The 16,128-nt window shown below is 43.8% G+C and overlaps 1 protein-coding gene across 1 annotated transcript in view; it reads left to right on the top strand.

Moving 5' to 3' along the window:
* adnpb (activity-dependent neuroprotector homeobox b) overlaps positions 1-16,128 on the top strand; it is a 56,615-nt gene that overhangs the window by 22,006 nt on the left and 18,481 nt on the right. Inside the window, exon 2 of the mRNA XM_034172136.1 lies at positions 14,350-14,466. Coding sequence (XP_034028027.1) covers positions 14,359-14,466 — 108 coding nt within the window. The 5' untranslated portion in view covers positions 14,350-14,358. The remainder of the gene's footprint in view (positions 1-14,349; positions 14,467-16,128) is intronic.

Below are 16,128 nucleotides of genomic sequence, written 5' to 3'. Positions count from 1 at the left end.
AAGTTCTTCTGAAAAACTGGAGCGATCTGAATTCAGTTGGATGAATACGGGTGTGTGTGTGGAGACAGTTCACGTCATTCACAATGTGACAGAACTTAACGATGCGCTGTTACGCACAACAGCGCACAACAACGTGGAACATTATTCTTGACCGTGCGTAATGGTTCCTAATAATTCTCCAACAACACGTGCCATTAATCGTAATGGGTGGTAACAGGTTGCAACAGTTCCTGAGGACACCTCTGCCCCGAATCATCATATTCGTGATCAGCGGCCAAGAATGTATACTTCGTGGTATTCATGAATTGTCGTCGTTGTGTAAACGCAGCATTAGTTAACTTTTTTACTTTTTTTTTTTTTTTTTTTGAAGATTTGGGTCTAATACCACTCAAGATATTTGAATATTTTATCACATACTACATAAGCATTAAGCGCAGATGAACCATATCCACCATCACTCATCAAAGGACATCTCTCAGTGAGCTTTTCCTCCATATTTGAGTGCTTGACAGAACCAGTTAGATTTTTGTTTCAGTATATGTTTCATGGTAACGTTCCTGTGTTGCTCGTTATCTTGCTAATATCTCTCTAAGATGTCTTTTAAATCATGTCATAGGTACTATTTGATTACAAAAACAGGGTTTTAAAGTTTATTTCTCACTAACTTTACAAAATAAGTGGAAAAAAATGTCAAACATATTAGATTTATACAGAGACAGCTGTCTCTAAGCATATTCTGCTGTCTTGGATTATGTTTTTTGAAACAACATACAGTAGTGTTATGTGACTAAAAAGATTAATCCAGGTTTTGAGTATATTTCTTATTGTTACATGGGAAACAAGGTACCAGTAGATTCTCACAAATCCAACAAGACCAAGCATTCATAATATACACACTCTTAAGGCTATGAATTTGGGCTATTAGTAAAAAAAAAAAAAAAAAGTAGAAAAGGGGTGTTCACAATAATAGTAGTGTGGCATTCAGTGAGTTCGTCAGTTTTGTGGAACAAACGGGTGTGAATCAGGTGTCCCCTATTTAAGGATGAAGCCAGCACCTGTTGAACATGCTTTTCTCTTTGAAAGCCTGAGGAAAATGGGATGTTCAAGACATTGTTCAGAAGAACAGCATAGTTTGATTAAAAAGTTGGAGAGGGGAGAACTTGTATGCAGGTGCAAAAAATTATAAAAAAGTATATAAATAAAGTATATAAATAAAGTAAATAAAAGTCAAATTTTTTTTGTCTGAAAAAATCAGAGATTTTATTTTTAAGCCAAATCGCTCAGGCCTACGTGATCGTCACTGAGTTTTTAAAATGTCTATCGCAAAGCATTCTTTTTTCTTTCTTTTTCTTTTTACGACATTGTGCAGGTTTTGTAAGTCCGCGCACACTGATCTGTATAAGGCCTTGCTCTCAATGCCTCCGATGCGCTTGCTGAGTCTGTGGCCTTGGTAAGCGCCGCAGCGGGTCACTCACACCGCCCCCCTGTCTGCGGTGCAGAGCTGCGACCAACTCCGGCAACAGGTCCAGAGACTGCTCGAACATCTCTTCACGAGCGGGCATGGAAACACTTCCTGTTTTGATGCAGCGCGCTCTGGCAGCCCGCAAGGATAGACGTCTTGTGGAAAATCCGCACCGCCGCAGGGTCTCAGTAACCGCAGCCATAGAGCTCCGTGGGAACTGAGAGAGTTTTGTATCTTTTTAATCACTGGATTCTCTGTGGGGCCCACATCCGTAACCCACAATGGTAGCAGTGTGAGCGAGGGGTAACTGATACAAATCTGTGTCCTCGGATTCAAGGAAGTCCATGAAGAAAAATGCCACTCAGAGTGGCTGTTGCAACAGTTGTCGTAAAGCGGGACTGGTTTGTTGCTACGGCAATGCTGTATGGCAGCTCCAGTCTAAATGTAGCATGTGGACATTGCATACTTTAAGCACCATCAAGTTTTTAAAAGAAGTTTGCAGCATGTCTAGGGTTGGGTATCGAGAACCGATTCTTTGAGTATCGTTAAGAAATTATTCGATCCACTAATATCAATAGCCTTTTTGCTTAACGAGTCCCTTATCGGTCCTTCAGAGCAGCCGTTGTTTTTGAGGGTGTTTGTCGGGAAAATTATTATTTCTCTACATGGATTACAGACCCTGCAGTGGCTCTGTAATCAACCGTTTCTGCAGCGCGACACCACTTTGAAGCGTGAACCAATGAAACAATGCTTCCATCCACTGGCTCATGGTTCTTTGATTCGCTGCTCTTCAGAAACGGCAAATCCGCTTCTTAACCCCTCTCAAAGCCTTTAAAATATCATGATTCACTTTTTGAGTGGATTAAAGTCACTAACTGGGACTCTTGTCTTGTTGCAGTCAAGAAACGAGAATTGTCCTCCGTTCCGTTGGCACAGCTCCAAACGCTGCACGTCTCTCTGCTGAGACAGAGTCCGGTTGGAATTAATAACTTCAAAACGAATTGCCACTTTCAATAAAATGAGACCACTTACAAACATTGTAATACAGACAAGAAACTACAATCGTCTAAAAGGTGTTCCCCCCCCAAAATTAGACGTGCTGCATCCTTTATAAATTACATCCTGACATTCAGCGCAGCCAGCTGCAAGAGCTCAGCTCAGATGTATGGAAAGACATTCATGCCAATAATGTCTGAAAGGAAATGCTTTTGACAATAACTACAGATTTTGTTCATTTCTATTTGTGTCCAGAGATCAAGAATCCACCATGTAGAGTTTATGTCCAAAGTTTAAGGATCCAGTGACCAATTTCATATTTATTTACTTTAAGACTCAATAAAATGTTGTTCAATTTCAACTTAATCGGCTTATAAAGCGCCAAATCACAACAAAAGCCGTCTCAAGGCGCCTCACATAGAACAGTTCAACATAAAAAAAATTAAAATAAAAAAATTCAAATACATAATTAAAAACAGAAGTAAAAGAATACAACAGATAAAAAATAAAAACTATTCATAAGAAAAGCCCCTTTCACACGGGCTGCTCCCAGTTGCGTCGTGTGTCGTCATGATGATGCCGCGTGGAAGCAACTTAGTGCTGAGACGATGCAGCTCGGTGCCACAACAGCGCCAGGGGTGCAAAGGACAAAGCAAATAGGACGCCAAAAATTAAACATGTTTAATTTTTGTTTGCGTCCTCTGCTTGACGCATAAAGGAGGTGGTTTCAGTGCAAGTCGGAGCAACAGGACGGTACTCGGCGTGACTGGAAGCCACACGGTCACAAGACAACGTTACCCGATGCCAATTTATGATTCCTGCTGTTACATTTTTTAGCAGTATAAATCACGCAGGATTGTTTTTATACTGTGTACACAATGCAGTAAAAACTACACGCTCAAAGAGAGAATGTTGATTGCTGCTCCTCACTCTTCTCTCACAAAAGTGTTTAAATAAAATCCATAAGTCCCGCTGACAGACTGATTGCCAGAGACGGGACATGTCCACATCAAGTATAACTCCAGACATCTCCACATTTGCTCACGGACGCACATGTGAACAGTTAAAGGAAAAAAAAAACTCTCTGGCTGCAGGCAGTTAGTTCCTTGTTCTTCTCTCAAATTCTCTCATCACTGCTTAAAAAAAAAAAAAAGACATAAGTCCTTCTCACAGACTAATTACCAGAGACAGGACATGTCAAAATCAAGTTGAACTCCAGACATCTCCACATTTGCTCACCGACGGTTCGGTCGCACGCGTACAGCTGCAGCCAAACTGTGCACTTTGATTCCTCTCTGCAGAGAACCTGCAGGCTGCATTCTCACCTCTTCTCTGTCCCCTGCTCCGCACACCTGACGCAGCTATTCCTGCGTTGTCATGACGCAACTGGAAGTGGGCCCGGTGTGACAGGGGCTAAAGAGAATAAAAATAGGCTTTAAGTCTTGACTTAAAAATGTCCATGGACTCTGACTGCCTCATGGTTGCAGGAAGACTGTTCCACAGAGCGGGTGCACAATAAGAAGCTCTTTGACCCTTTTGAGCCTACTTTTAGTACACAAAAAATTCACAAGCAGTATCAATAAGGAATCGGATCGATAAGCGGAATCGATCATTTCAATTTAATTAGCTTATAATGCGCCAAATCACAGCAAAAGCAGTCTCAAGGCACCTTACATGAAACAATTCAACATAAAATTTAAATAAATAATTAAAAATTAATTTTAAAAAATCAAATACATAATTAAAAACAGAAGTAAACGAATAAAACGGATAAAAAAAACTATTCATAAGAGAATAAAAACTTACTTATTTTACTTATTTTTAATTAATGTAGACTTTCTTTCATTTGGAAAAAAGACATTGTGGCTTTGAATGGATTTACAGGAATTGACACAAGGATATAAGCGACTTTTTTACTATAAGGTATGTTATTGATATTTTACCATGATTTTCGAAATAATAATTTGGTTCTGGGGCCCCGCGGGCCCTAAACCCCGGCTCCTTGGGAGCTGCATCCCCCAGACCTCCTGCAAATTTTCCTCTGATTTCACAATTTTCATTTCAGTCCTTATTTTAAAAAGAATAGTAATTCTGTTCCTTGACAGACCAAATTAATATACGGATAATGACATTATTGTCCTGTATTTGATGAACCATTATAGCGTCGATGTAAATTAATGGTGGTAACCTCCATAAAACTTTTGAAAAGTGATCATTTGAGGCACGTCCATCTGGGATGAGACCTTGGGGAAGACCCAGGACTAGGTGGAGAGATTATATCTCCACACTGGCCTGAGAACACCTCGGGACCCCCCAGTCAGAGGTGCCAGTGTTGCCCGAGAAAGGGAAATCTGGGGTCCCCTGCTACAGCTGATGCCCCAGTGACCTGATCCTAGATAAGCAGTTGAAGATAAGTAATTTTAGATGCAAACACTGTTTGATGACAAACTGATACAAAAGCATAATTCATGCTTCCATTGATAAACAGGGTAAGCACTTTTTAACCACTCTGTAAGTCTGATGTGGAAATTCGGCAAACATCCCCATTATATATTAAAAGTAGGGCTGCAGCTATCGATTATTTTAGTATTTTAGTATCGATTTATCCTGGCGATTAATCAAGTAATCGGATAAAAAGTACTTTTGCGTTTTTAAACATCGATAGTCCAGGGCTCTCCTTAAGCAATGGCACAATGTCACTGCGCCAAAGTGTAGCCATTTTGCTGAAATGGCGATGGGATGTGGCTTTCAGTTTTGTTTTCTCCAACTTGTAAAATGTAACCATTTTTAAGTTCTCCCCCCCCCCCTTCTCTGCAATTCAGCAGATGCATTTCAGCTGGAGGTTGAACATGCAGCCTCGCAGTCAGTTTTTTTTATTATTATTTTATTTAGTCACCGTGTTTGTGAAGTGTTGTGTGTTGTCCAAAAAAGCAAAAAATTAAAAAGTCAAACAGTGTGAGTCTGAGGGAAACACAGAAGAAAGAGTGCACTTCTGCTGTTTGTCAATGTAGTCGGGGCCAGAGCTGTGACTCGCCCGGTCTGAGAGCCCCTCACACCATGCAGAGAGCAGCCGGCCACCGTCCCTCCCCACGTAGAACAGACCGTGTGTTTTTTAAAAAGAGACAAACACACTGCTTCACTTTAAATGCACAGTAAGTCTATTTCAGATGATCGCGTGGACCATCTATCTCTTAAAAGGCTTTATTTCACTCTGTGTCACGCTGGAAAGCTGTAGCTATCGTTGCTAATTTCATTAGCTGTTATGTTCCAGTCTTCTGTTTTTTTTTTTTTGTTTTTTTTTTGTTTTCTCCTGTGGACGTTGCAGCGCCACACACAGGCCTGGCATATGTACTACAACGTTAAACGAAGCTTTGAGGCACAGAATTTGCCTCGGAACATTTTTTGTAATCGAATTATTCGAGTTACTCGACTAATCGTTTCAGCTCTAATTAAAAGTATTTTCAACCACAGGATATTCGGGTGGGGGGAGTAAGTATTTGAAAACTGTCTTATATTTGAGGAAATAAAAGCCCATGAAAGATTGCGCATCAGACTTACAGGGTTGTTAAATAGTGGCGACCGATAACCAGAGAAGCCTGAAAGCCTTCTTTTACCAGCCAGCCTCTTATTGACGACAAATGATCACATGGAAATTTTCAACCAGTCAGTGAATGTGAGGTATTGCATCTTTGTTCTCAAACAGTACCTGTGTTGGATGGATGAGGAGGCAAAATAAATTTCAATTTATGTTTTACTCTTGATATTGTTGGACATACGACATGTACATAGAGAAAATGAATTCATTGCACTGAAAATCAACATTGTTGATTGTCTGTTACCAGGAATGAGGAAGCATTTCTCTAATTGTGGTATACAGTCATCATGTAATGTTGCATTGTAATATTTGTGTCTTAGGTAGGGATGCGCCTATCCACAATTTTTCACTTCTGATTCGATCCCAATACCTGAATTTTGATATCTGCAGATACCAATACCTTTCTGATTCAATACCAGAGCTTTTTTGCTTTATCATGATTACTATTATTATTATTACTATTATCATTATTGTTTTTTTGTGAGGATTTTCCTAAAAAGGAGACCTGAAAACTGAGCTACAATTTGCCAGAAGGTATATCTAAGATAAAGGTATAGATTTGATATTTTGGTGAAAGAATTAAGTACTTTTATTTTTTATAGACTTTGAGCCTTATTTTTACAGACTTAAAGAGAAAAGACAGCACACTCTCCCTCTGCCTGCCTCTCTCCCTCTCTGTTTGTCTCTCTCGTTCTCTTTCGCTCGACTCCCTCCATCTCTTTTTCTTCCTCTCAAACAGCAGTTTTCGTGCTGCGCAAACTTCAAACTTTTTGGAAACACGAAGCCTTTCAACTGTAAAATAAATGTATCATTATCAGTGCTCATGTGGATTTTAATAGAGACTTTTTCCCTTTCAGTGAACAGAATCTCTGTTTACTGTCCTCCTTGGCTGCACGCTGAGCTGGCGTTTTACAGCCTCAGGACAGTGAAGCGGCTAACTTTTTAGCACGCATTCCTGCTTGGCAGAGAGCAAACAGCAGTTGAGAGGATTCAACAGTGGCTCTTGTCTGGTATCAGAAAATGTTGCGGGTTGGATCGGTATTCAGAAGCTCCCATGACCAGTAAAAAATCAAGGACCGAGACGTTGCCCGGTATGGCGGAGCTGGGGCCCCACCCTGGAGCCAGGCCTGGGGTTGGGGCTCGCGCACGAGCGCCTGGTGGTCGGGCCTTAGCCCATGGGGCCCGGCCGGGCTCAGCCCAAAAGAGGGACGTGGACCCACCCTCCTGTGGGTTCACCACCCGCAGAGGGGGCCATGGGGGTCGGGGGCAGAGAGGACTGGGTTGCGGTTGAGGGCGGATGGCCCGGCGGCCTGGTCCGCGCTCACAGTCCCTGGCTGTTGGGACGTGGAATGTCACCTCAATGGGGGGGGAAGGAGCCTGAGCTTGTGCGGGAGGTTGAGAGATACCAACTAGAGATAGTCAGGCTCACCTCCACGCACAGCTTGGGCTCTGGTACCCAACTCCTTGAGAGGGGCTGGACGCTCCACTTTTCTGGCGTTGCCCACGGGGAGAGGCGGAGAGCTGGGGTCGCATTGCTTATTGCTCCCCAGCTCAGTCGCCATGTGTTGGAGTTAACTCCGGTGAACGAGAGGGTCGCGTCCCTACGCCATCGGGTCGGGGACAGGTCTCGCTGTTGTCTCGGCCTATGGGCTGAGCGGCGGTGCTGAGTACCCGACCTTCTTGGAGTCCCTGGGAGGGGTACTAGATAGCGCTCCGACTGGGGACTCATTGTTCTCCTGGGGGATTTCAACGCCCACGTGGCGGCGACAGTGAGACCTGGAGGGGGGTGATCGGGAAGAATGGCCTCCCCGATCTGAACCTGAGTGTTCAGTTGTTGGACTTATGTGCTAGTCACAGTTTGTCCATCACGAACACCATGTTCGATCACAAGGGTGTCCATAAGTGCACGTGGCACCAGGACACCCTGAGCCGGAGGTCGATGATCGACTTTGTAGTCGTATCATCTGACCTTTGGCCACGTGTCTCGGACACTCGAGTGAAGAGAGGGGCTGAGCTGTTGACCGATCACCACCTGGTGGTGAGTTGGATCCACTGGGAGGGGAGGAAGCCGGTCAGAACTGGCAGGCCCAAACGTATCATGAGGGTCTGCTGGGAACGACTGGCGGAACCCTCTGTCAGTGAGGTCTTCAGCTCCCACCTCCAGGAGAGCGTCTCCCAGATTCCGGGGGAGGTTGGAGACATGGAGTCTGAGTGGACCATGTTCTCCACCTCCATTGTCGATGCGGCCGCTCGTAGCTGTGGTCACAAGGTCTCTGGTGCCTGTCACGGCAGCAATCCCCGAACCCGGTGGTTGACGCCGGAAGTAAGGGATGCTGTCAAGCTGAAGAAGGAGTCCTACTCGTCTTGGTTGGTAGGTGGGACCCCGGAGGCAGCTGACAGGTACCGGCAGGCCAAGCGTGCCGCAGCCCGTGCAGTCGCAGAGGCAAAAACTCGGGTCTGGGAGGAGTTCAGGGAGGCCATGGAGGAGGACTATGGGTCGGCCTCAAAGAAATTCTGGCAAACCGTCCGACGCCTCAGGAGGCGGAAGCAGCTCTCCACCAGCACTGTCTACGGTGCGGGTGGGGAGCTGTTGACCCTGACTGGAGATGTTGTTGGGCGGTGGAAGGAATACTTCGAGGATCTCCTCAATCCCATCGTCACGTCTTCTGAAGAGGAAGCAGAGACTGGGGACTCAGAGGCAGACTCATCCATTACCCAGGCCAAAGTCACCGAGGTGGTTAGAAAGCTCCTCGGTTGCAAGGCTCCTGGGGTGGATGAAATCCATCCTGAGTACCTTAAATCTCTGGATGTTGTGGGACTGTCTTGGCTGACACTCCTCTGCAACATTGTGTGGCGGTTGGGGACAGTGCCTCTGGATTGGCAGACCGGGGTGGTGGTCCCTCTGTTTAAGAAGGGGGACCGGAGGGTGTGTTCCAACTACAGGGGGATCACACTCCTCAGCCTCCCCGGTAAGGTCTATTCCAAAGTACTGGAGAGGAGAATTCGATCGATAGTCGAACCTCGGATTCAGGAGGAGCAGTGTGGTTTTCGTCCTGATCGCAGCACACTGGACCAGCTCTACATGCTCCGTCGGGTGCTCGAGGGTTCATGGGAGTTCGCCCAACCAGTCCACATATGTTTTGTGGATCTGGAGAAGGCATTTGACCGTGTCCCTCGGGGCACCCTGTGGGGGGTGCTCCGGGAGTACGGGGGCCTGGGTCCTTTGCTAAGGGCTATCCAGTCCCTGTTCGACCGCAGCAGGAGCTTGGTTCGCATTACCGGTAGTAAGTCAAACCTGTTTCCAGTGCATGTTGGCCTCCGCCAGGGCTGCCCTTTGTCACCGGTTCTGTTCATTATCTTTATGGACAGAATTTCTGGGCACAGCCAGGGTGTAGAGGGGGTCTGGTTTGGGAACCACAGAATCTCGTCTCTGCTGTTTGAGGACGATGTGGTTCTGTTGGTTTTGTCAAATCAGGACCTTCAGCATGCACTGGGGCGATTTGCAGCCGAGTGTGAAGCGTCGGGGATGAAAATCAGCACCTCCAAATCTGAGGTCATGGTTCTCGACCGGAAAAAGGTGCTTTGCCCTCTTCAGGTCGGTGGAGTGTCCTTGCCTCAAGTGGAGGAGTTTAAGTATCTCGGGGTCTTGTTCACGAGTGAGGGACGGATGGAGAGTGAGATCGACAGACGGATCGGTGCAGCATCTGCAGTGATGCGGTCGCTGTATCGGACAGTCGTGGTGAAGAGAGCTGAGTAGGGGGGCAAAGCTCTCGATTTATCAATCGATCTATGTTCTGATCCTCACCGAAAGAACGAGATCGTGAGTACAAGCGGCCGAGATGAGTTTCCTCCGCAGGGTGGCTGGGCGCTCCCTTAGAGAGGGTGAGGAACTCTGTCACTCGGGAGGAGCCGCTGCTCCTGCACGTGGAAAGGAGCCAGTTGAGGTGGCTCAGGCATCTTTTCCGGATGCCCCCTGGACGCCTCGCTGGAGGGGTGTTCCGGGCATGTCCCATCGGGAGGAGGCCCCGGGGAAGACCCAGGACATACTGGAGGGACTACGTCTCTCGGCTGGCTTGGGAACGCCTTGGGGTTCCCCCGGAGGAGCTGGGGGAGGTGTGTGTGGATCGGGAGGTCTGGGCAGCTTTGCTTGAGCTCCTGCCCCCGCGACCCGACTCCGAATAAAGCAGAAGAAAACGGATGGATGGATGGATCGTTTTTTTCCGATATGTGAATTGCTTCTGTATCAAAACCAGATTCCGATCCAGGATCAGATCGGTCCCATTCCTAGTCTTAGGCAGTCTAACACCAGCACTTAGCTTAATGTTCATAGGCTAATAGCAGAACTAACAGGCCTAAGCTAACAACAACAATCGCACTTAACAATGAATGATATAGAAGAGTTGCTCAAGTGTTAAGAATGATGAATGCTTGGAAATAAATAACCTGAAGACAGTGGTGGCTCCAGACAAAAAGCCAGCAGAAGGTACAGCAGCAGCTTTGAGAGAAAAATAAAGCCTAAAAAATAAACAATTACATCCATTATTAAATTAGTTGCCGACAATTTCAATAGTCGACGTAATCATGACTAGTCGACGTAATCATGGCAGCCCTAATTCCAGCTGTGTGCTAAAATGTTTTCTATGCTTTGTAGTTCCATAGTTCCAATTTTCTTTTTTTTTTTTTTCTTTTTTTTTTTTGGCTGGTGTATGCACTCTGTGTGCTGTATTTTATAGCCTGAAACCACTGCATTGATTCACTGAGTGATTCCAATGGTTTGCTTATTTATTTACCCCTTACAACCAATAATTCCCAACTTTGTGTTGACCAACCAACAAACACCTGCCTTTTGTATAGTTATCTTCAACAGAAAAACATCTATGCATGATGAATGCAGAAGTTAAAGTGCTAGATTGTCATTTTGAATAAAGAAACCACATTTTACAGCCAATAGAATAGCCTAAGTTTCAGTCATTTGTCATTTTATGTTTGTGCTAAAATTATAAAACTTATGCTGTGTCCTAATAGTGTTAAGATATTTATTGTACATATTGATTGTTTTATGTTTCATCTTGTTTCACATTCTGTATTATATTAGAGTAATTCTGTCAGGGTTCTCCTGTGGATCCTTAGTGTTAAAAGGCATTGAATTTGTTAATCTAAAAATAAGGCCTAAATTGGTTAACAGAAAGTAGTTTTATTACCCAGCATCAAATATGGCCATCTGGTATTGCAAAGGCTTTTCGTCTGTCTGTGCTCAGTATAAGTCCAGTCCTATTACTGCCAGACTCTTGAAATTCATAAGGAACATTCTTGGGATGAAGACCTTAGACAAGTTCAAAAATGGTTAACCTTGATGTTTTTTAAAAAGTTAAAAAATTACATTCTGTTTCAATCTGATCCATTTTGTTATTGTGGGGCATGGTGACAGCCAATCGGGGTAGAGCTGCACCATGACATCATTCACTGGTCTCTTCATAAAGTAAGTCCCTTCAGCTGCTCCCTTGTTTGCACTCGGGGTCGCCACAGCAAATCCAAGGTGGATCTTCATGTTGAATTGGCACAAGTTTTACGCCGGATGCCCTTCCTGACGCAATTCCACATTACATGGAGAAATGTGGCAGGGGTGGGATTTGAACCCGGAACCTTCTGAACTGAAACCAAGCGCATTAACCACTTGGCCCCCACCCCTGCCACTTTGTTTTGTGTGTTTATATACGTTTGTCATATACAAGTATTATGTAAAAGCTAGCGAGTAATAGCCTAAACACTTTTAAAACCGAAAATGCTGTTTTTGGAACCTGATAACACCTCTGAACTAATTTACAAGACATTTCGCTGAGGTTAGCATAGTGATGTCAATTTCTGGTGTAGCTACTTGCTAACAGCTTCATTTCTGGTATACAACCCCTGGCAAAAATTATGGAATCACCGGCCTCGGAGGATGTTCATTCAGTTGTTTAATTTTGTAGAAAAAAAAGCAGATCACAGACATGGCACAAAACTAAAGTAATTTCAAATGGCAACTTTCTGGCTTTAAGAAACACTATAAGAAATCAAGAAAAAAAATTGTGGCAGTCAGTAACAGTTACTATTGTAGACCAAGCAGAGGGATAAAAATATGGACTCACTCAATTCTGAGGAATAAATTATGGAATCACCCTGTAAATTTTCATCCCCAAAACTAACACCTGCATCAAATCAGATCTGCTCGTTAGTCTGCATCTAAAAAGAAGTGATCACACCTTGGAGAGCTGTTACACCAAATGGACTGACATGAATCATGGCTCCAACACGAGAGATGTCAATAGAAACAAAGGAGAGGATTATCAAACGCTTAAGAGGGTAAATCATCACACAATGTTGCAAAAGATGTTGGTTGTTCACAGTCAGCTGTGTCTAAACTCTGGACCAAATACAAACATGGGAAGGTTGTTAAAGGCAAACATACTGGTAGACCAAGGAAGACATCAAGACAGAAAACTTAAAGCAATATGTCTCAAAAATTGAAAATGCACAACAAAACAAATGAGGAACGAATGTGAGGAAACTGGAGTCGGTCTGTGACCGAACTGTAAGAAACCGCCTAAAGGAAATGGGATTTACATACAGAAAAGCTAAACGAAAGCCATCATTAACACCTAAACAGAAAAAAAACAAGGTTACAATGGGCTAAGGAAAAGCAATCATGGACTGTGGATGACTGGATGAAAGTCATATTCAGTGATGAATCTCAAATCTGCATTGGGCAAGGTGATGATGCTGGAACGTTTGTTTGGTGCCGTTCCAATGAGATTTATAAAGATGACTGCCTGAAGAGAACATGTAAATTTCCACAGTCATTGATGATATGGGGCTGCATGTCAGGTAAAGGCACTGGGGAGATGGCTGTCATTACATCATCAATAAATGCACAAGTCTGCGTTGATATTTTGGATACTTTTCTTATCCCATCAATTGAAAGGATGTTTGGGGATGATATCATTTTTCAAGATGATAATGCATCTTGCCATAGAACAAAAACTGTGAAAACATTCCTTGCAAAAAGACACATAGGATCAATGTCATGGCCTGCAAATAGTCCAGATCTTAATCCAATTGAAAATCTTTGGAAGTTGAAGAAAATGGTCCATGACAAGGCTCCAACCTGCAAAGCTGATCTGGCAACAGCAATCAGAGAAAGTTGGAGCCAGATTGATGAAGAGTATTGTTTGTCACTCATTAAGTCCATGCCTCAGAGACTGCAAGCTGTTATAAAAACCAGAGGTGGTACAACAAATTAGTAGTGATGTGTTGGAGCGTTCTTTTGTTTTTCATGATTCCATAATTTTTTCCTCAGAATTGGATGATTCCATATTTTTTTCCCTAGGCTTGGTCTAAAAAAGTAACCGTTACTGACTGCCACAATTTTTTTTTCCTGATTTCTTATAGTGTTTCTTAAAGCCAGAAAGTTGCCATTTGAAATGACTTTAGTTTTGTGTCATGTCTGTGATCTGCTTTTTTTCTACAAAATTAAACAACTAAATGAACATCCTCCGAGGCCGGTGATTCCATAATTTTTGCCAGGGGTTGTATTATGTAAATCTAGCCAGAAATAAACACCTCTAAAACTGAAAATGCTGTTTTTGTAAACTGATAACACATCTGTGTTCAGTGGAAGTAAAGGCAGCTCTGTGGTGTGGGGGTGTGTGTGTGTGTGGGGGGGGGGGGGGTATGTTTTTTTTTTTTTTACTTAGTGTTTTTTTTTTTACATAGTTTTAGGCTCACTGCCTAAAACTATGAATTGAGAGAAAAACAAAGACTTAAATAAAATAAACCACTGGTCGACTACTAAATTAGTTGTCGACGGTTTCAATAATTGACGTTGTCGTGACTAGTCGACTAGTTGTGGCAGCCCTACTACGAACGCACACTCCATACAGTGGACTCCCGCACACATTAATATCATGTTTTCCGATTGTCCACTGCATGGAGAGTGGCGGGAAAAACCAAAGACGCTTTCTTGCGAGGTGCGAGACAAGACGTGATGTAAATGAGAAAACAAAAAGGCAGCGGACAGGTATTTTGGTTCCGAGCGATGAAAATAAAGAATCTGAACGTTTTAAACCAAAAAAATGCCGCTTGTCCAGTCGGACAATGATTTAGAGCATATTGCTTGTCCGATTACATTTTACACTTGTCCCGGACAATCGGACTTGTCCCGGACAATCGGACAAGCGTTGATGTCGATGCCTGTAGACTCCAGTTGACAAATGCTTCCTTTATCTTACAACATTCTGTGTATGCCTTTTCTGTCCAGGTGGACAGAATGTTCCAGCTCCCTGTCAATAATCTGGGCATTCTGCGGAAAGCTCGGAAAAATGTCAAGAAGGTCCTGGGAGACATCGGCTTGGAGTTCTGTAGAGATCACCTGGAGGTGAGTATCTCAGATCTTGGTGTTTTTGTAACAATGATCACTTGCTGCAGGACTAAATCTCTGCCAAGTGTCGCAATAAGATGAGTAAAATGTTGGTGCATTAGTAGTCTTCTGTAAACCAATGAATTTATTTTTATTTCTTAATGACTAAAGTCATGTTTCTGGTGGTATAAGTGATTTGGCTTTATAATAACAGCTGAGTGGATCCTTGTCATTTGATTGGTGGCTTGTATGTCACGCGACAAGGATTATTCCTGCCATTCGCCGTTGTTTCATTTACCATGCAATTTTGGTGCTTCATGAAATTTGCTATTGCATGCCCCGACAACTGTGTGTGTGCTCACACTACCGGGGACGGTGTTGAGCTAAAAATAAAAAAGCGGAGTTTGTACAAAAAAAATCCACTACACTGTTAGCTGTCTGGAGGCATGAAGAGCTGTTAAGGCCCAGTCACACGGCATACAACGATTCCTGAATGAATGGGAAAAAAAGCAAAAAATAAATAAATCATAAATAGTCTAGAAAAGGTTGACAAATGAAATTTTGACTTTTCCTATCACCAAATAGCCTGCAAATCAAGAGCACAAAATGGATGAAAGAGGAACAAAACGAAACCGAAGCTAATGCTGATCTCCACGCTTTAAACAGAATGCACCTGGAGCCACTGCTGGAGCAGTGTGTGTCTGCATCTCTGCTCTCCAGGACTCGGCGCTGGGAAGGAGCTCAGCTGCAAACAGAAGCGCTTTATCCAACCCACTGTGGAGATCTCTGCACACGTCTGTGGCTCCACCTGTTCTGGTTCCTCATCCAGAACAAAAGAGGGATTATCTCCTTCATCGTCAGACTCTTTGCTGTTTGGTTCATACTCTGGTGACACGCTGCGCCCTCCGTCTTGCTCCAATTTAAAAAAAAAAAAAAAAAAAAAAAAAAAAAAAAAAAAAAAAAACACACACACTAAATACGCCACCAAAATTATACACACTGCAAACACGCCAAATATTTCTCAAATACCAAAACTCTAATCACTATTTGTAGACCTGGTGTTTCTGATCACCGGCACTACAGCTGTGTCAGCCACACCCACGTGGATTCGATTACCGGTTCTCATCGCGCACGCACAGGTGAAGTGTTCGTGGATCAGACACACAAACACAGCCACACGCTTCACCTTCTCTCCAGCTGATTCAGTCTGGATTAATGCATTCAGTGTTTGAATGTGTTGTAGCACGCACACAGGACTGCCTCGTACATAATTTAGCAACTCAAAACGTTCAAAAAAGAATGAAGCCATTTGCAATCACACTGGGTTTTCTGTTTTTATACCTCTGTGGATCAAAGCTGTTCACACACGAATGCCCGCTGCTGCTGGAACTTTTTCCACACCTGATGGCTCAAAGTCACACTTCTGTAAGCTGCTGCCTGGTTTGCACAAACCAAGGCACAGTCTGAGAGATCAGAGCAGACGAAACAGAATATTATTTCGTTGTTGGCTGTCAGCTCCATGGAAACAAAGCTGATTGCGCTGCTGCAAAGCCCTCCTGCTACAAATAAATACACAGTGATCAAGGATCGCTTCCTCAAAACTTTTTAACTGTCAGACGCTGAAATGGGCAGCAGGCTCTTTAGAGCTCAAGGACGGAATGCTGCAGCTCCGGCCGGACC

This window comes from Thalassophryne amazonica, chromosome 6 (assembly GCF_902500255.1).
Source record: "Thalassophryne amazonica chromosome 6, fThaAma1.1, whole genome shotgun sequence".
Lineage (NCBI taxonomy): Eukaryota > Metazoa > Chordata > Actinopteri > Batrachoidiformes > Batrachoididae > Thalassophryne > Thalassophryne amazonica.
Note: the sequence above shows the minus strand (reverse complement) of the source record. Positions and strands in the feature narration are given on the sequence as shown.